At 42.1% G+C, this 21,031-nt stretch overlaps 1 protein-coding gene across 6 annotated transcripts in view; it reads left to right on the plus strand.

Moving 5' to 3' along the window:
* LOC109912215 (oxysterol-binding protein 2-like) overlaps positions 1–21,031 on the plus strand; it is a 318,882-nt gene that overhangs the window by 192,182 nt on the left and 105,669 nt on the right. For 2 of the 6 annotated variants that reach the window (XM_048611306.1, XM_048611307.1), the window contains exon 4: positions 1,819–2,069. In XM_048611306.1, coding sequence (XP_048467263.1) covers positions 1,819–2,069 — 251 coding nt within the window. Of the gene's footprint in view, positions 1–83; positions 232–1,079; positions 1,101–1,818; positions 2,070–7,203; positions 7,318–21,031 lie in introns of those variants that run through there. The other 4 variants (XM_048611309.1, XM_048611310.1, XM_048611311.1 and 1 more) reach the window with 3 other exon arrangements.

The raw sequence follows: 21,031 nt of genomic DNA on the forward strand, positions 1-21,031 counted from the left end.
TATCCCTTACAGAGATTTTGGAAATTCTTCGAGAATTTTCGTGTCAGCTGAGAGATTGCCTGCATTCTGTTTAGAAGCAGTACTGTGACTGGATTTTTGTAGTTGCTCTGGCCTTGCGATTGTTTCCCTGTTCCTCAGTGTACTATAGTACATGTACATATGGATTCATTTCAACAGAGCCTGGATCAGTTTGCAGCAGGGGCCTGCTGCTCCAAAATGAAGAATGGCCACGTAAATTCCGGTTTTCTTGTTTCAGTGTGAGCAGAAAATAAATCACACCAGCGGAGTTCCAGGCCCTTAGACCGAGGATAACATTTAGCCTCCGTCAGTAAGCCTCAAGAGGACTGCACTATACTGTCAAAGCACATTGGAGGATGCCGAGCAGATTCACAAGAATGTAGGGGGAAGGACTGCAGTCATTTGGGGACTAGAGGAGCTGGGATTGTTCTACTTTGAGTGGAAAAGGTTATTGGGAATTTTAATACAGGAGTTCAAAATCATGAAGAGTTTTGGTTAAGTAAATAAGACTATAAGGTATAGGAGCAGAATTAGGTGAAACTATTTCCATTGTCAGTAGGATCAACGGTGGATTCAGATTTATTGGAGTAAAGAACGGGGGGATTAGGTGTACTTTATGCAGCATATTTTTATTATATTTCAGGATGCCAGGTTAAAGGACGCTACAGGAACCAGTCTTTATTGGGCGGCACACTGGCTCAGTGGTTAGCACGGCTGCCTCACAGCGCCAGAGACCCGGGTTCGATTCCAACCTTGGGTGACTGTCTGTGTAGAGTTTGCACGTTCTCCCCGTGTCTGCGTGGGTTTCCTCCGGGTGCTCCGGTTTTCTCCCACAGTCCAAAGATGTGCAGGCTAGGTGGATTGGCCATGCTAAGTTGCCCATAGTGTTCAGGGATGTGTAGATTAGGTGGGTTATAGGGGAATGGGTCTGGGTGGGATGCTCTGAGGGTCGGTGTGGACTTGTTGGGCGGAAGGGTCTGTTTCCACGCTGTAGGAATTCTATGAGTTACTCAGTCTTACATTTATTTACAGATTGAAAGCTTTTAAGCCTACACCTCCAAACTCCACAATATCCAGTTTCAGTGAGTGTCTCTTTGTATGCAGTCAAGTAAAACCCTAATTAATGCCCTCAACTATATATAATAAAACACAATTAATATACAGTTAGTAGTTATGGCCTGGGATGCACTGCCTAGGAGGATATTGGAAGAAAGTTCAAAGTAATTTGCGAAAGGGAATTAGATAACTTAGTGAAGGAGAATAGGATTTAGACTTTTGGGAAAAAACTAAGGTATGAGTTTCATTGGATAACTTATTCCACAGATACTATGAGCTGAGCAGCCTCTTTCTGAGCTGTACAATTCACTTATTTCCCAGATACCTTTTAATAAAGGGGGCAGGATGACAAAAAAGCAAATGTTATCCTTGTATTGCTGTGGGCCTTTTCACCTGGTAAGTACTCGGGGAGCCAACTCACTAAACAGCCTGTGTTTTGTTTCTGAAGAAGGGTCCAGACCCGAAAACATCAGCTTTCCTGCTCCTCTGATGCTGCTTGACCTGCTGTGTTCATCCAGCTCTACACCTTGTTATCTCTGTGTTTTATTGACCTGTCTTCTTGAGGAAAGCTTATTATAAGTGACTAAAAAGAGGGGAAGCCTGCACAAGCCAGATTTTGATATCTCTAGCACTCGAGTGTGCTGTTGCTCCAATCTCATCTGATCGGTCTCTTGTTCCTGTTTTACATGTGCCTTGAGTAGTAAGGGCAGTGCAGTAACCAGAGAACTGTTCCTCCTTCCACAGATGACTCGGGTGACGAGGAGCCAACCTCGCAGTCCGATAAGAGTGAGCTGCACGCCACCCTGAGGACCTTGGCCAGCAAGCTTGACGACCTGAGCCAGTGCAATGAGCTCATCGCAAAGCACGGGGCAGCCCTTCAGAGGTCTCTGAGTGAGCTCGAGAACCTGAAATTACCAGCTGAGAGTGGAGAAAAAATTAAAACAGTCAATGAGCGAGCAACCCTCTTCCGCATAACCTCCAATGCTATGATCAATGTAAGTAAAGATGTTTTTTATCTGCCTCTAGTGCAGACTCATTTTGCCTCAGATTGTCTCAGATGAAAATCTTATTTGTACAAGTGTAAAACTGTAGTAAACAAATTAATCTGTACTGTACAAGGCATAATATACTCCTAAATCTGAACTGTATGCGGGGGCAATATCACAACAATAACAGTACACAGTTTTAGCTGAATGGACAGTTACAGTGAGCACGGGCCGAGTTCCGCAGCAAAGTGAATGCGGGCCAAGTCCCACGGCGGAGCGGAGAGAACGGGTCGAGTCCCATGGTGGAGCAAACAGGTCGAGTCCCACGACGGAGCGTAGAGAACGGGCCGAGTCCCGCGGCGGAGCGTAGAGAACGGGCCGAGTCCCGCGGCGGAGCGAAGAGAACGGGCCGAGTCCCGCGGCGGAGCGAAGAGAACGGGCCGAGTCCCGCGGCGGAGCGAAGAGAACGGGCCGAGTCCCGCGGCGGAGCGGAGAGAGCGGGTCGAGTCCCGCGGCGGAGCGGAGAGAACGGGCCGAGTCCCGCGGCGGAGCGAAGAGAGCGGGTCGAGTCCCAGAGCGGCGGTGGAGTGACTCCTGGATGGAGACCGGCACATGGAAGCAGCATGGCCTCATGCTCTGGGACCAGTGGGCACGGACTGGAACTTAAGTAGTTATTGTCACTTATTATGTTTCTGGACTTGTTCAACTGTTCCTATGCTAATCTACATTTTTTAACTCTTTAATTATACTTAGAAATATCTGTACCTAGGTCCTCTGTACCTAATATGATGCCAAAAGGCAACATTACAAACTTTTCACTGCACTCATTTGCATGCACATGACTGTAAAGGCTATTCTGTTCAGAGCTTGTGCATGCAGGGAATTGGTGAGTTCGGGAGAGTTGACAAATTCGGGTGAACAGGAGATTAATAACTCATTCCCAAATTAAGTACTTCTGAATAACACAAGTGTTACTTTCACATTCTGTTTAACACAAGCGGAGCAGCCTGGACATTGTTTATGGTGACTAACCCTTTTATTAATACCTGAGAGGCAGCTTATTATGACTTGCATAACAATGTAAGTATCCTAGAGCTCATTACTGTAATAACCTAATAATGCTGTTTGATCTTCCTAGATTTGATTGGTGTGATTAATACAGTGAGATGAAATCACAACCTGAAGCAAATGGACATTTAATTGTATTTATATTCTTTGAGATGGAAATGTTTTGGAGACACTTCACATTTTTTTGCACAGTATTGCATGGTTGTTTAATCCTGTCTGCCAACTGGCATTGGTAAAGTAACGTCTGAGCATTGAAGAGGTTTATTTGGAGCTTAGAGTTCTAACGAAGAGAATCTTTTGTACTCCTTTGATTCTTTCAGTTTTCTCAGTCAGGCCAATTGAGAAATAATTTGAAGCATTCTGTAACGGTTCATCAGGAAAGTGACCATAGTGGGTTGGAGCCGGCATCACATGGAGAGAGGACATTGTGGAACCTGATTTAAACGCTATAATTGTATCTGACCCTCAGTCCACCTCCGAGTTTTAGGAAATAAATTGAAATGATTTTTTTCAGATTCTTTCACCCTTACTGATACTTGCCTGTAATTGGAGGCATTCAAGATGATTGCTTCATCTGTCAGATTGTTAGTCGAGAGGAATCTGCATTCACACTGTCACTGTTTCAGATTTGCTCCTTTTGCATTACTTGTTTACGTGGCATTGCCTGTGAATATTTTTCCCGGATACTGGATGAATTCTGCATTGGTGCAAAGAACATGAAAGCAAAATACTGTGGATGCTAGAAACGTGAAGAAAAAGCAGAGAATTTTGGAGAAATTCAGGAGGTCTGGCAGCATGTGTGGAGAAAGAAAAACAAAATTAATGTTTCAAATCCAATATGACTGTCCTTTAAACTCAAAAGATTAACTGTGTTTTCCTCCTCACACATGCTGATGTTTTCTGTTTTGTGTCCTCTATCAGTGTGTGGCTGCGTCTTGGATTGCATTGTTCAGTTTTGAGCCTGTGATGGTTGCTGTAAAGGGCAACTTTCACCTGTTCAACATCCCAGAGTAGTTCTCAACTAGTGAAGTGCTTTCCACGTGTGGTCAGAAAAACGAGTAGTAATTTATGCACGGTAAGATCCCTCAAACATCCAGGCAAAACTAACCAGGCAGTCTGATTTATTGGTGATTGAGGGATAAATAAAAACTAGGACAATAGGGATAACTCCCCAACTCTTCTACAAATGAGTGACGTGGGATCTTCTACATTTCTCTGAGAGGTAAGATGGGGTTTTGGTTTAATGTCTCATCAGAAAGAAAACAACTCTGACAGTGCAGCACTCCCACGGTACTGCACTGGAGTGTCAATCTTGAATTTCTGTCTGGAGTGGGACTTAAGAGAAAAGATGACTAACCCTAATCCTGTCATTCTACAGGCAGTGTCAAACCCTAGGAACTGAAAAATGTGCCTTGGAGTACCTAGCTATCAGCTATAATCACTTTGCTTTATAGCAGTGTGCTTTGCCCAACTGGCACAACAGTTAAAGGACATTACTACACAGGAAACCAGCAGAATCCATGTTGAACGACAGTGAGATTTCTGTCTCCACTAAAATTTTGCTCAAATATGTATCTGACATATAGAGACAGTTTCTCTAGTCAGTTTAGGTGGGACACTGTTCTACAGTCCACCCAAGCATCCAAAATTAACAGGCCTGGGCATGTTGCTCAGATTGTTCTGGGAAATCATTTGCCATATTGCTGAATTATTGCTGTTCTCCTGCTAATGTTATGGTGGGAGTTTGGAAGGTTTTCTCCACACCAGCACACCATGGAAGTCCACAGTGCCAGTGGCTGGGTCAGCACCAGTGTGGGTTCTAAAACAAAAACAAAGTTACTGGAAAAGCCCAGCAGGTCTGGCAGCATCTGTGAAGGAAAAAAACCGAGTTAACGTTTCGGGTCCGGTGACCCTTCCTCAGAACCCACTGTGGGTTCTATTCAAGTGAACATGCACTTCTGGTGAGATCATACCTGGAGTATCGACTGCAGTTTTGGTCTGCCTATCTAGAGAATATGCTTGACATAGATAGAGTGCAGCAAAGATTCACTTGGCTGATAGCTGGGAATGACAGGACTATTGTATGAAGAGGGTTTGGTTTGACTGGGCATGTATTCACTACACCTTAGAAGAATGAGAGGTGACCTGATTGAAATGTATAAAATTCTAACAGGGCTATACTAAGCAGATGCAGTGAGGATGTTTCCCTTATTTCCAAAGTCTAGAACTAGGGGTCACAGTCTCAGGATATGAGGCTGGCCATTTAGGACTGAGATGAGGAAATATTTCTTCACCCAGAGGGTGGTCAGTCTGTGGAATTTGCTACCGTAGAATGCTGTGGAGGTGCTCACTGAATATATTCCAGAAAGAAATTAATAAATGTTCAGTTATTAAAGGCATCAAGGGGTATGGAGAGAAAGTGGGAATATGGCAATGTGATAGAGGATCAGCCATGATCATTTTGAATTGTGGAGCAAGCTGAAAAGGCCAAATGGCCTACTGTTGCTCCTGGTTTCTGTGTGATGCACCCAATCAGGGTTATTATTTGAGCGACGCTTACTTCCTGTCCTGGCTTCAGGTCAACTGTGCTCAGTGTCTCACGGTGTGAATATTCTGCCTCTGAGCTACAGTATTGAAGTATTTACAGTGTCAGTCCTGGGAATCCATGTTTGAAACCCCCACGGCAGATGGTGGAACTTGAATTCAATGCAAATCTGGAATTTAGAATCTAATGATGACCATGAATCTATTGTCAATTGTTGGAAAAACCCATCTGGTTCAGTATGTCCTTTAGGGAAGAAACTGCCATCCTTACCTGGTCTGGCCTACATGTGACTCCAGACCCATAGCAATGTGGTTCATTCTTAACTACCTTCTGGACAATTAGGGATGGGCAATGAATGCTGCCTAGCCAGTGACACTCACATCTTGTGAATGAATATAAAAAAGAGTCCAAGGAGAGTGGGTCCAGTTCTAGGGAATGTAAGAAATACTTGCCAGTTCTTATGAGAATGATTGAAACTAATAGGGCAGGCAGGTGGGAATCAGGATGTTATATGAGAAAGGGAAAAACAAGATGCACAGAGGACTGGTACTGACAAAGCACCACAGTGAGAAATAGGAAGCCATTAATTAGCATCAGAATAAAAAAGGGAATGCAATAATATCTAAGTTAGGTTTACATTGCATGAGCACAAAGAGTGTGGTTCAATAATGCTGGTGAACACGAAGCATGAGTAGCCACTTGGACAAATGATGTTTTGGCAAAAACAGAGACTTGTTCAAAAAAGGCCAGAACTGAGTGCTAAATATTCTTGGATACATGGTTCTTAGGAAAGCTAAGGAAGGAAAGAAAGGAAGATTAAACAAAGAACTGCAGGTGCTGGAGATCTGAAATAAAAACAAATTGCTAGAGAAAATCAGCAGGTCTGGCAACTTGTAAGATAGGAAGACAAAGTTTATGTTTCTGGTCTGATGAGTTGTTCTGATAAAGAGTCACCAAACCCAGAACTTTAACTGTTTATAGAAACATATTCTGTAAACGCTACCAAAAAACTGGGCAATTTTGCACAAGTGATGAGGCTTTTCACTGAAGGCACATGTCGATTGGGGAAATAAGAACCTAGGAGATTGTTTAGACAATGTGATTAGAAGATCAAACATAATCTCCATTCCTGCTGTAAAATGTTTATTTCAGTAGTTCCAGCGTCATAGCCTGAACAAAGCACATAATTCACTATAGGCAGTTGTGAACAGCCTGTCCCAGCTCACTGCTTTCTGAGAGGCAGTGGGTGGCTCTGAGTAAAGCTCTTTATTCTGAGTTTGGCAGAACAAGGTCACATTGTTCAGCCACCGAATCCATAGAGAGTGTGGCCCTGGCATTTCAGTACCACACCCATGGCAGCAACAGTCTTGCACTCGAAAGGTTGCCTCAGCCCTGTTCTGTGTACACATGGGCAGCACCATCTTTGTGGCAGGCAGCTGCAGCTCTGTAGCTTTGGGGAGACGAAACACTGCAACGTTATGTTTCTAAGTGTGTGTCATTGTGACCCCACCTAGCCTGACATTGATGATAAGCTCAGCCACTTGATAAAGTTCCACATAACAAATTTCTCAGCAAAGCTGAAGCCTGTGGAATAAAACGAAAATGCAGCATGCATGAGAAGTCAGCTGAGGTAAAGGATTAATGGTGAGCGATTTTTTTTTTCCCTTTGGTTTGGAGGAAGACACATTGTGGCATTCCTGAGGCATGCGTAATAGGACCACAGTGTCATTTATAGCATGTTATTATTATACGATATTGTACTATATTCTCTTATTATCCATATTAATACCCTACACAGGTTTGCTGGGCACAATTTCAAAATTTGCAGATGACTAAAGGTTGAAAGTATTGTGAGAAGGATAATGATAGATTTCAAAAAGAAGTAGATGAAATGGACAGACATGTGCTTAGCGAAATTCAATGCAGGGAGGTCCGATGTGATGTATTTGGTTAGGAAGGATGTGGAGAAGCAATAAAGAGCAAAAGTTACAATTCTAAAAAAGGTGCAGGAGAAGAGGGATATGGGGGTTTATGTGCCCAAATTATGGTGTTGGGACAAACTGAGAAATTGATTAAAAAGATATCTGGGATCCTGGCTTTATAAAGGTTAAAAAAACAAGAAAGTTATGATAAATCTTTATAAAACATTGATTCAGCTTGATTGCAGTATTTGGCCCAATTTTGACCACCAAATGTTAGGATGGTCCTGAAAGCATTTGCAAGAATGCAGAAAATATTCAGGAGACTTGGTCCAGGAATGAGGGACCTCAGTAAGATGAATACTGGAGGAATTACTGGTGGTTTGCCTTGGTGAAGAGAGGTTGAGACAAGAGATAAAAAGAGAAAAAGCTGGAAACTTTGAGGATAGGCAGCATCTATGGAAAAAGGGTTGAGTTTCACGTCACTAACTCTTACAGTTCTGATGAAGGGGTCATTGACCTGAAATGTTTAATTGAGTTGACAGGAGTCATCAGCTTGTGAGGTGGCGAGAGCTCCATGTAAGTTTCCACAGAAGGCCCTAGTATTCAGTGTTACACGGGCACTTAACCAGACAGAGGCAAACCTTCCCTGGGATCAAGGACTCCAGAGGTGGAGGCCGACCCATCAAGAGATGCTGGCCAATCAGAGTCCAGCAGCTGTATTGAACACTGTACCACTGGGTTAGTAGTGATCGATTGTGATACAACACTCACATGAGGACACAAGTGAATGGTGGCAGGAGGTTGATCACGAGGCCGGGGCTGAGGTGTGGTCAGCAAGAACATGAAGTTGGCTCACCAATGGCCCCTACTTCCGAATGTTGGATCCCTTGATCAGACACTGAGTGCTTCTGAATGAGAAATGCCTCTGGGAGCCCACAGGCCATCACACAAGGGTTTACCTGTGATACTGTCTGCTTGGCAAACCTTCCACCCACCATTAACCCGTTGCTGGGTTAATACTAGCAGCGGCAGGATATTTTCCTCAAGTGCACATTAATGCAGCATGGATGAGAAGTTGGCTGAATAACAGGAAAAGATTAATGGTGAATTTTTTTTTCATTTCAGGGAATTACTGGCACTAATTGCCAATTTTAAGAGCCTTGATTATTGACTGTTTCATGGGTGGACCTTCCCATCACAAACTTTATCATGTTGGAAATGGGAAGGTGGCAGGTTTCCCCATCCACTATCATCCCACTGATTAAATACCTGCACCACCACAAAACTTACCACTCAGGGGGGTATTAAATTGCACCCATTCAGTTTATATTTCTCCACAGATGCTGCCTGGCCTGTTCAGCATTTCCATGACTTTTTATTTTTATTTAAGGTTGAAAATAGATTTGATAGCAGCATTCGATATCTTGATGTGTCTGAAAAAATAGGTAGGGAGAAAATGTTTCAATTAGTACACGGGTCTAGAGACCAGAAACCAGACAACTTCTCCATTTAATTCAAACAGCAATAAAAGACAAAGATGGAATAAGGAGAAACTTTCTTACACAGTGTGGCATTAAAATTTGAAAATCATGATCTGGGGCATGGTGGAGGTAGCATCAATCATAGTTTCAAAAGGTAATTGGATACTGAACTAAAGAGATTACATTTACAGGGATAAGAGGCCTGAGTTACTTGAATAGACTGGAGATGCTGGGGTAGTTCTCCTTGAAGAAGAGAAGGTTGAAACAAGAGATAAAACTGGAAAATATAGGGTAGAGGAGTGGGAAGAACTGAGCTGCAGTTTTAGAGAGCCTGCACAAACATGTCAGGCTGAATGGCCTCATTCTCTACTTTAACCATTCTGTGATCCTATCTGTCTTTGTTTGGTCAGGAAATGATGGTGGCAGGTGCTGGTAGTAGATTTTGTTCACAAGAATCTCACGTTTAACTCCACATTATGTTAGTAAGTGCTTGGCTCATAAACCCAGGCAAAGAACTTTGACAAAAGGACTGTTCAGATTCTCAAATCAATTGGATTGGACTTGGAGAAGAGATGATGTTGGCAGAAAGATAAATAATCCATTAGTATTGAATCTACAGTTCTGTTTTGTTTTTAGATCATTCTTGATAAGTCAATTTTTATTTAGCCTGTACTTGATCTGTCAACATTCAGGCTTGAGCTCCATCTGGTTATAAACTATTAATCAAAATTGAGCCAGATAGCTCACTGTGTGTCCACTGTGTTCTCCCAGTAATATTTCTGAATTATATCCATTGGTAAAAGGCTTTACTGTTCATTTCACACGTAAGATCAGGTATTGAGTCAGAGGAAGCAAAGGTGACATAGAGAAAGTTAAAGGTACTGATGAGTATCCTGACTTACAATGCAAGAATTCTAGAAGAATTTGCCTTAGAGGTTGCATGTTTTAGGTGAAATTCTCATTTTGTTTTAGGGTCAGCAACATGATCAACAGAAAGTTGGTCATCCTGACCCAAGGCTTCTTTGTCATTGAAATCCTGGACTTCATTTCTGGAGCTAGCAAGCTGAGAGGAGGAGTAGCTTTACCACAAACACCTTACTTGCACCTCCCAATAAAGTGTGAAAACTGTCCTCTGAATTGGGTGTTTGTACATTATGTCATTGTGTTACTTTTTGGTGTGTTATGCTACACTTTGAAGTGAAATCATGATATACCATATTTAATTATTTTTGTTATAACCTGTATTATTGGATTCATTTTCTTTAATATTTAGGGTGGCTTCGTGGCACTGCTGCCTCACAGCGTCAGGGAACAAGGTTCAATTCCACCCTTGGGTGACTGTGTGGAGTTTGAGCATTCTCCCTGTGTCTGCGTGGATTTCCTCCAGGTGCTCCGGTTTCCTCCCACAGTCCAAAGGTGTGCAGGTTAGGTGGATTGGCCATGCTAAAATGGCCTGTAGTATGCAGGTCAGAATTAGAATTAGGTTTATTGTCATGTGTACTCAAGTTACAAAAGAATAGGAGTACAATGAAAAGTGTAACAATATCGCCAACACAGAGTGCTATCTTAGGTACAAAAAAAGAGGAAATAAAGAAAAATGTTGCACTACATTACAAATGTACATAGTATAAGTTCGGAAAATAAGAAATAATTCTAAAAAGATAGACATTACAGTCTTTCTATAATGGCTTCCACATGGTCTGACTAGATGCCACCGATTCCCAACCAGTAGCCATCTTCGCTCCTGACTCACTGGCCCCCATCCCCACTCCGCTCCCGGCCCGCTGGCCCCCATCCCTACTCCACACCGGACCAGCTGACTCCCATCCCCACTCCACTCCGGCCCGCTGGCCCCCATTCCCACTCCACACCGGGCCCACTGGGCCCCATCCCCACTCCGCTCCCCCCATCTCCACTCCACTCCCGGCCCACTGGCCCCCATTCCCACTCCACTCCGGGCCCTCTGGCCCCCATCCTGTTCTGATTTGGCTGCCACTGCAGTGCTCTGGGCTGCTGGCAGGAGAGGAAAAGACATAAAAGTAACAAAAAATGAGAGAGACAATGAAAGAGGAAGAAAAGAATGAACGGATGGAGCGTCCTACTCCGCGACCATCTGAAAAGAGATTAGGTGGATTAACCATAGTGAATGCAGGATTATGTGGATAGAGTGGGAGGGTCAATATGAGTGGGATGCTCTTTGGAGGGTCAGTGCAGATTCAGTGGCCTGAATGGCCTCTTTCTACACTGTAGGGATTCTATGATTCGATGATTGTTTCAAAAACAGAATCAGATTCTGTCATCTCCTGTGGCATATTGGACAAGGTTCCAGGTTACCTTATTTTTATGCCGGAAGCTGTACGAGGGAATACACACTGAGATTGAGGCAAATAGTAATGTGATGGCAAGGTAGTGGTGCTTTTATTAATGATTTGGGGATCTAACATGACTGCTAGAGGAGTGTTTGAAAAGGGGAGAAGGTTAGGCTAATTATTTATCACATTTGATCTTACTCCATTCTGCCAGACTGCTGTGACCAGGTGAGGAGATGTGAATTAGCTTCTGTCCTCATAACTCCACTTGGTTTGCAACAACAAAGAATTTTAGTTCTTTTTAGCACACTTTGGTATCACAGCTCAGAAGATTAATTAAAATCAGTTCACTAGTTCAAACCTGAAGGAATCAATTACAAGGAGTTTTTTTTAAAGTGAAAGAAAGTATTGCTAACTGACCCTGAGAAAACTTTTAAAAATGTGACATCAGAAACAGGCATACAGTTTAAAAGTTCTCCTGCTGTGAATCCATCATTATTCTCTCTGCTCTCCCAAAAGTAGTCACCTGAAATATGGTTCTGTTGTGCATTCCTGTGCCTGGCTTTGTTGCTCTCCACTCCGAAAATGCCACACCCCTCTTCCCCCAACACCAAGCTGGATAATCTTCACGCAACTTTCATTTCCAGTGTGTGAAACTTATCCAAAAAGGTACAACTCGAACAGATACTACTGATCTGACTGACTGGTTTCAGTCATTTTGATGAAATTGTAATTTCAGTTCAGACTGTTTCTTTTGTTTATTTCACGAAGCTTGCCTCAGCCTGGTCAGGTGATCACAAGAGCTGGCCTCAAAAGTAAGTGTCTTTTTTTTGTTTTTAAGCCATTTTCATCCATGAAAGGTCCCACATATTAAAAATCAGATGATGGACATCAAATGTTGATAGTCCCCTTTTACCACAGATGCCAAGTTTTTCATTTCCTTTGAGCTAGACAGCCACAAGAAGGCAATAGGGCCCAATTTTGATATCAGTATCTCTGATATACCATTTTACTTGTCAACTGGGAAGGGGGATTATTGACCACAAGAAACCAAGGGAGATTGGTATTATATTTGATTTTAGATTTTTACGTGGGCTCAGAGGATCAGAGGCTGCTCCAGAGCTGAAAGGAAGCTTTGATCCCCATTCACTCAAGCTTCCCTTCTTGTAGCATCCAAGGAGTCCCCCCTTGCCACTTAACTGGGTCACAGTTAAAACTTCCTGCCACCAAATTCTTCCTCCTGCTTGCCTAAAAAAGTGGTTGGTCTGTTGTAGCAGCATGCGGGGCTGCATTTTCCCATTTCATTGGATACAGGTTTAGCGTTTGGATAGGGGAACGTGCCTGATGCATTCGCACCACTGGTGTTTTCCCACTGTCCGGCGGGTAATGTGATCAGCTGCCCATGCACCAAACTTGCCAGCCCATGGAACAGCCTTCCCACTGCCTGCACAAGGCACCACCCAGTAGAACACAATTCCCTCTCTGTCGAGGAAGGTCAAGGGAGCCATTGGTGCTGGAGGTTCAATGCTCTAGTGACAGAGTTCCACGGATGAGAGGCTTGCATCTGATCACGATAGATGTTTCCATTCCATCTCGCGACCTTTCCATTCCTAACATCTTTGGCACTCTTCAATGCAGCCCTTTGTGTGTTGGCCACTGAGGGAGCCTCCACATTGAGGCTGCCTTACAATTCCTGGCTTGCCTCAGGAGTATCTATCTCTCCTGTTGATGCTGCTGAGGCTCCAGAGCTTCAAGCCTTTGGATTTGGCTGAAGGTATCAGGAATCTGCCCACCATCCTTACTAGGATGGCAAGCATAGCGGAGGCTAATTAGGATGTTGCCACCCACTATGAGGGATTGTTTACTGCCAGCGTGTGCAACAAAGGACTGCAATTTGATCCCTTCCCATTATCATGGTCCTGACATATGTGTGAAAATCCTACCCAGAATGTCTGTTATCTCACACGGTCAGTTTCAGAGAATAAGTTAGCGAGAATTAGCTTAGAGCTTCTTGCTTTGAGGAATGTGTCACAGATAATTTATCAGGTTAGAAAGTATGACTACGAGACTGTACTACAACAGGATGTTCGAGTGAGTTTAAGTTATAGGTTACAGTAAAGATGTGTTAATAGAAAGCATGTTGCAGTGGATATTCAGATGGAGGTGTTTGACTTAAAGAACGGATTAAATTGAAACTGATACAATGGGGTGTCGATTTATGAAGAGGCATGTTTTAATGAAAGACACCTTGTAGAGATGTTGTAATATTTAATGTCCAAGTGGTAAAGACAAATAGTTATCAATGTTGCAGGGGAGAGAAGGTTATACAATTCAGCTAATTCAAATAACATTGCATTAGGAGTTCAGATTATAGAAACCATTTAACAGTAATGGTTCGGGAATGAAGTTGTAGCAAAATAGTTTATGGAAATGGTAGTACACTCAGCATGGATCATAGGAAGGATGTAGAGCTAGGAGCAGTGTTTAAAGAGAGTGAGATAGTAAGGATGAAGTTTCCAGAGGGGATGAATCAATGTGAGTCAGTTCTCAAGTGGGTGAAGTGGGAGGTAAGATTGAGGGAGGGCGAGGCTAGAGTGAGATTGAGAGAAGGTGAGACTGGGGGTGAGTTTGAGAGAAGATGTGACTGTGTGAGATGGGCTAGAAAGAAGCTTAAATGAAGTAAATGATCTGGAGCAGGTTTTATTAACACATTAATATGTGTTTTTGTTATTCTATGGGAGTGGATGCCCCTTTGTTGATCACTATATTTTGGTAAGTGAAAATATTGCAATTAACAGTTACCATGGGACAGATGGCATATGCTTTCTCCAGCTGTCAGATTATTTTACTTCACTGACTTTTGCAACTGAATTTTATGTTGTGGAATTTCCTTTTTCTCCGGGGGCCTTTTTATCAAAAGTTAATTTAGAAGCCATGTGCTTCATTGGCTGGGCCCACGTAATTGTGCTGTTAGAGATGGTGTTGCAGGATTTTGACCCAGCAATTGTGAAGGAACAGCATATATTTCCAAATCAGGATGGTGTGTGTGGTGGTGTCCTGCTGCCTCAGCGTGACTAATCTGTAATTTATTAAATTTACTATGTGCATCAGTTTGTAAACAGAGTAAATATGTGTATCTATGTGGATCAGATATTCACTCACTGAGGATGATGATCGGTTCTGTAGGTGTGATGTATAGAAAAGCCACAACAGCCACTGATATCAAAAGGTATCTCATAGAGACACTCACTGCCTACTGTGTCCTTCTAACAGGGGCCCAATATTCAAGCAAGTGAACCTGACTCAGACTTATAACTTTCCGCAATTTGAAGTTCAGACCCCAAGGTGGTTACTTTCTTGTACATTGTAATATTACATGGTAGCTGTTAACCGCAGTATTTTCACTCATCGAAATATAGTGATCAGCAATTTAAAGGGGGATCCACTCCAACAGAATAACAAGTGTAAAATGCAGAGACCAAGCTGTAGCTTGCCTAATGTGAGGCTGTCAGAAATTGACTGAGAAGGATATAGAGATCGCTTTTTCTCTCGTGTTTCTGGCGCATGAATGATAAATGGCAGAAAGAGCTTATACATGCCAGGCCTTCAAACCCACCACCCTGTCTTGAAGGATCCTGGATATACAAAACGTGGTCTGAGCCTGAAGTTGGCACAAGGCTGGTGTTAAGGATGGCGGGTGAAATGGAAGGTTTTTTTTTTACTGGCTTTCCCACCCTACTGTCCTTTCTGTGCTTGTGGGGCAGCTCAAGGAATTGAGTACTGGAGCCTGTGCTGTGACTACAGGGGGAACCTGAAACCACCTTCTTTCTGCCATTATGTTTCTATTTGATAGCCTCACTCCTTCCCCCACCACACTTGATCTTTGAGCCTGATTGCTGGTGATTGCAGCCTCCAGCACATCCTGCCTCTGGTAGAATCAGGTCCAGAAAGCAAATTCACCTTGTCTTCTTAAATGGTCCCTCCCTTCATCATTGTCCAATGTCAGAGAGGAGGCTTGGGATTGAAACCACCAGGCCAACTACATTTCCTAATTTATCAATCAAATCAGTTGAATTTCCTGATGCTGACAGCCAATAGAATGCATCTGTACACTGTGCCACTAGCAGTAGGGTTCACTCCAGAGGAGAGGCTAGAGGTACAAGTGGTACAAATCCAAATCTTCCCAGTCCTGAAGTAAAGCAAAGTTACTTAAGGAACTTCTTTTTAAAAGCACATCACTGTAAAAATAATATCATCAAAATGTTACAGCTGTGGCAGGAGGAGTGCTCCATTATTCCAAAAGCCATCCTAAAAGTGTAAAATTCATATTTACTCAGCAGAAATATGATCAATTTGTTTTTCTTTCTTATTCTTAACTAGAACAAGAGAGACATTCATCAGTCTTTTTAATAAACTCAAAAATATCTGGTCTGTTGAAAGCAAACTAATTCTTCAAACAAGTGGCAAAATCATTATCAACTAAGCTAATATATGAATTAAACCATTTCCCCTTAATCCCAATACTCGCACATTTATGCACAGACAGGGTGAGACATACACAGAGCTCTGCAGAGTAATTATGAGTGGCAAAATTGGGACAACCCTGTGGATCAAGATTACAACCTCAAAGGGTTGAATGAGGTGACTTCTCACAGTTCCTTCAGTTTCTTATAGCTGTTAGTCGCAAAATGATGAAAAATCTTCAGATCAAATTTAAGATTCAGATGAGAAACAATTAAGAATCCTAATATATGAGATTTTAGCATTTTTTTCCAAACTACTTTATTGAGAGAGCGATATGGAGAGTGCTGCTTTCAGCTCTAAGGTCTGACTCTTACAGATTGAGAGAGGGTACTGCATTCGTGCAAACTCCTCCAGCCCAAAGCTTCTATTGTATACACTAGAAACATGACCTCAGTCTCAGGGCTTTTGCTAAGTTATGGCAGTATAAGTCTATTACAGGTTTTCAGGTATGAAATGCTCAATAATTAAAGCAAAAAAAACTCCACCTTCTCTCTCTAAAAGTTGCTTGGACTCTGCTTTCCAAAGTCTTTTTTTTTAAACAGCAAATAGATCTTAATTTCCTTCAAACCTTCACATAATAAATCATTTGCAAGCCAGGAATGTGCAAATGTTCGTTTTCCTTTCTCATAATTTATAAATATGCGTTACCACCTGACACCAACATCCTGTTAGGATTTTAATGTTGTTTTACCATTAAATGCAAATGATCTAACGAAGGGTTCTGGCTTTGAAGAGTCACTGTGCCAGACATTGAGATGGTAGAGGGGGTGGGGTCATTTTGATCACCATGTGTGGTGACATCATGAATGTGTTCATTTTGGAATGCATTTATGATGTCACTACACATAGCAACCAAAGCGTTTCTTCCATAATAATCAGTAAAATAGACTACTTCTGGGAGGACAGACCAAACCTAACACAGAACTGGATTAATTTGTCAAGGTACAGTAAATAACATGGAGTGCATGGCATTGAGGCTCTCCCATCTGAAATAGTTAAGCACTGATGCTTTCCCTTCTGTCTAGTTACTGTGAACACTTGCTGACAGATTAATTATCAAGGATTGTGACCAGGAAAATAAGGAGGCTATAAACAAAAAGGGAAGATTTACGGGTTCTCTTATGGCAGCTGAATGAGTTGGTGCTGTGTCTTTTTGATAAAGGGATTTGAAATAATAGTCTCCAAGTGGGAGTGTGTGGTAACATGGTACAGAATTCTTACTGTAACACTCCCTCAATGCCGGAAAGCTCTGGACTCCATTTTCCCTTCCTCCTGCAATCCTCAAACTTTCAATACACAAACCTGGCACTGTCTAATGATTACTTTGACTGCGCTTCTAGTTTAAACCTTAACATTTCCTCTGCACCATAGCCTTTGACCTTTGAATCCAATTTCTGAAAAACAGTATAAGCTGAGGAAGGAACTGTGTGCACCATTGTGACCTACTGACTGCTCATAATGCATTCATATTACATTCCTGTCTGTGACTTAAGCCAGATATTGAGATGCATTTTTATTTTCTATTTTAATCCATTTTCATTGTATTTATTAGATAATGGCTTTATTAAAATAGCACAGATAGAAACTTGAAACAAAAACAGAAGTTACGATGAGAGAAACTCAGCAGGTCTGGCAGCACCTTTGAAGAGAAATCAGAGTTAACATTTCAAGTTCAGTGACCTTCTTCCAATGGAAACGTCATGTGTTAACTGTTACTGTGGAAATAGCATGCAGAGGAAAATAAGTTGCTTGGTATTCAATGTATTATTGCATAAGGATTTGGAGCAAAGGTTAGTTAGATGTCGTCATATTGTCATCAACTGACTGCATCCAGTGAGTTACTTGTACCCAGTATTTGGAAGTGAAACATTAGTATGTTAACCAGAGCTGACACAGCCCATTTTAAAATCAGGGCTTCTGCAACTTTCTCAAATTTACACCAGCAAAGCACATGATTCTGTGAAGATTTTCAAACATCTGAGAGCTGATAGCACACTTTCTATTAGCGTCAGATTTTTTTGTTACTTTTATTTTGTGCACTTTTTCTAAAGATTATAAGACATAGGAAAAGACTTAGGCCATTCTCAACCCCATTCTCCACCCCATTCTCCTGCCTTCTTCCTGTAACCCTTGATCCCTTTACTAATCAAGAACCTATCTATCTCTGTCTTAAATACACTCTATGACTTGGCCTCTACTGCCCTCTGCAGCAATGCATTTCCACCTCTGGCTGAAGAAATTCCTCCTTGTCTCATTTCTAAAGGGTTGTCTCTTCACTCTGAGCTCTACCCTCGGATCCTAGTCGGTCCTACTAATGCAAACAAAATTTTCACATTCACTCATTCCATGTCTCCTGCTCCTCTGATGCTGCTTGGCCTGCTGTGTTCAGCCAGCTCTGCACCTTGTTATCTCAGATTCTCCAGCATCTGCAGTTCCTGCTATCTCTCTCATTATTCTGTAAGTTTCAATGAGATCTCCCTTCATCCTTCTAAACTCCATCGAGTACAGACCGAGAGTCCTCAACCGCTCCTCAAATGACAAACCCTACATTCCCAGGAATTTGTGTAAACCTACTCTGAAACCCCTCCATTGCCAGCACTTCCTTCCTAAATAAAGCTTCCAATTGAGTCAGCTCCATTGTACACACGTCCTGTATGCACTCCAACAGCATTTGTTCCTCAAACTAGAGTTACACTTCAATCTTGATCATGCTATTTTCAGTTTGCAAAGAACATTTCTGCTTTAAGTGGATTTTTTGCGAACTATTTTTTTCAGAATAATTTTGTGTCAATTATTCTCCTGCACCCCTTTAAATCATCCAGCCAGTTACTTGGTCTGTGTCTAACACAACCGGAAACTCCTTTATAAAATGGAATTTTGCAGAGTTTTGACTTGAGTCTGAAGTGTGCTGTTATTTCTGACTGAAACCCCATCTTGGATTGACGCAATTTGCTGTCACTGAATATCAAAAGAAAAATGATCGAGAAATGTTTGTCATTTGAATTCACAGCTCTGTTTAGTCAGAGAAAGCAAGAAAATGTCAGTGAGTTCCACTGGAATTTTGTACAATTTAAGTGTACAACAGGGAATTTAATTTATTGGAATTCTGTAGCATGGGGACTGGATATGAATTGTGCATTCAGTTCCATCTTCTTTAACTTCACCATCAGGTTCCTGTTTTCTCATCTCCTATTTCTCTGCTATAGCCTTTGTATCGCTTTTCTCTTGTTTTAAAGAACCTTGAGACATCATTTTGTGTGTGGTGGATCCTACAGTAGCTTGCACTGTAGCATTGGCATTTAGTGCAGTGAAGTGAATGGGAATAGTTGGTTCATTTGAATTCCTTATTCAGATCAGGAATATCTGTAGCTGTATAGGCCCTCAGATTTCCTGCATATCTGTATTCAGAGACGTATGCAATTGAGATGGCCAGTGATATCAACATTTAATCAAAGCATCACAGAAATGAATGCAGAATATTGTGCAGAAGTCATTTTTTGGGCCTATTTATAATATATTTGAATATTCTACATGATTAGAAGCCTCTGGTCTATGTGCAGTGAAGGCTGAGAGAGGACCTGATAGAGGTGAATAAGATTGTGAGGGGCTTGGATAGGGTGGGGGGAGGAGTTTGGAAGGCATTTTTACATTAGCAGAGAAGTCAATAACCAGAGGGACATAGATTTAGGGTAAGAGGTAGAAGGCTAAGAAGAGAGTTGAGGATAATCCTTTTCTCTCAGAGGGTGGTGGGAGTCTGGATCTCACTACCTGAAATGGTGGCTGAATCAGGAACTCTCCTACCAAGTAAGTAATATTTACTTGTGTTACCATAGCCTTCAGGACCATGGGCAAAGACCGGGAAAATGGGATTAGTGTAATCAGATCTAGGTTGACTGGCATGGATAGGATGGGTCAGATGGCCTCCCTCTGTGCTGTAAATATCGATCAGTCTATACAGTTTATGTCGAGAAATGGTGGTCGCTATGGCCCTCAGCTTGTATGGATCTGGATTCTCCCAGCATCCACGGGGTACCTGATCATGATTAGTCAAGGGTAGACGGGGGAGGACCCAAATCTGGACAACTGATGGCCTTATCCATCAGACTGGTAACCTCTGTCAGATTTGGAATGTCTCTGAAGGAACAAAGATGTGGGCTTCCATCACAATGAATTCATTGCACACAGCCCAACAACAGGGCTCAAGTGGAAGAATGGATACTCAGATGAAGCTTAGCTTTCACTGCTGTGGCAGACATCTCCTTACTTTGTACTTCCCTGAAGGAAAATTCTTTTCTCCCTTTACCACCCTAATATCTTGAGGCTTCATTGGTTACGTTTCATTCACAACCAAACCACAAAGTCCATTTATAATGACTTGCAGCCACTTTACATTTTGACCTATGCAACTGAGAGTGACAGAAAATTTGGCTTAACTTGACATCAGCAGAATGGGTGTTATAATTGCAGCCCCACTGGAAATTTCTAGCTTGTACTTCATTCTCTGCTGCATTCTTCTCCACTTTGGTGAAGGAATGTGTTTAATTGCCAAAGCATTGGTCTGCATTTTGTCTAATGCTTCAGTAGAACATCTGTCTTTGTACGCTCACAGCAACAGCAGGCAGCAGCTGCATTTGTTTATAGTTTTAGGTTTCCCTTGGCTCTCTGTTTATCATTGAATTAAATTTGTCCTTTCATTCCTGGAACTTGGTTCAGGTCCAACTCCAATATCAAAAAAGATTCTGCTAGCTACGTGGGGTCCATGCAAAATAAGTAAGGCAGTTTTTATCCACTTCCCAAAGGTATGTATGGGGCAGGTTACCAGATCAGTAATCTCATTTTAACTGTCTGTACAAATGAATAGAATGGAACAGAATTGGAAGTATCATTCTCAGTGCTTTTGTATCATGGTAAATATGTATCAGTCAGATACAGCGGGGGTAAATGAGTCCAACTGTGTTTTACTTATGGTGTTGAATGCTATTAGAGGGATAATGAAGGGGTTGCTCTCCTGTTAATCTGTGTCATGCTGGTACTTGGCAAAGAAGAAGAAAATATTAAGTTCTATAGCATTGAAGTATTGAAATTTGATGATTGAGGAAAGAAATGTTATCATTGAGTTGAG

Source organism: Rhincodon typus, chromosome 24 (genome assembly GCF_021869965.1).
Source record: "Rhincodon typus isolate 14 chromosome 24, sRhiTyp1.1, whole genome shotgun sequence".
Lineage (NCBI taxonomy): Eukaryota > Metazoa > Chordata > Chondrichthyes > Orectolobiformes > Rhincodontidae > Rhincodon > Rhincodon typus.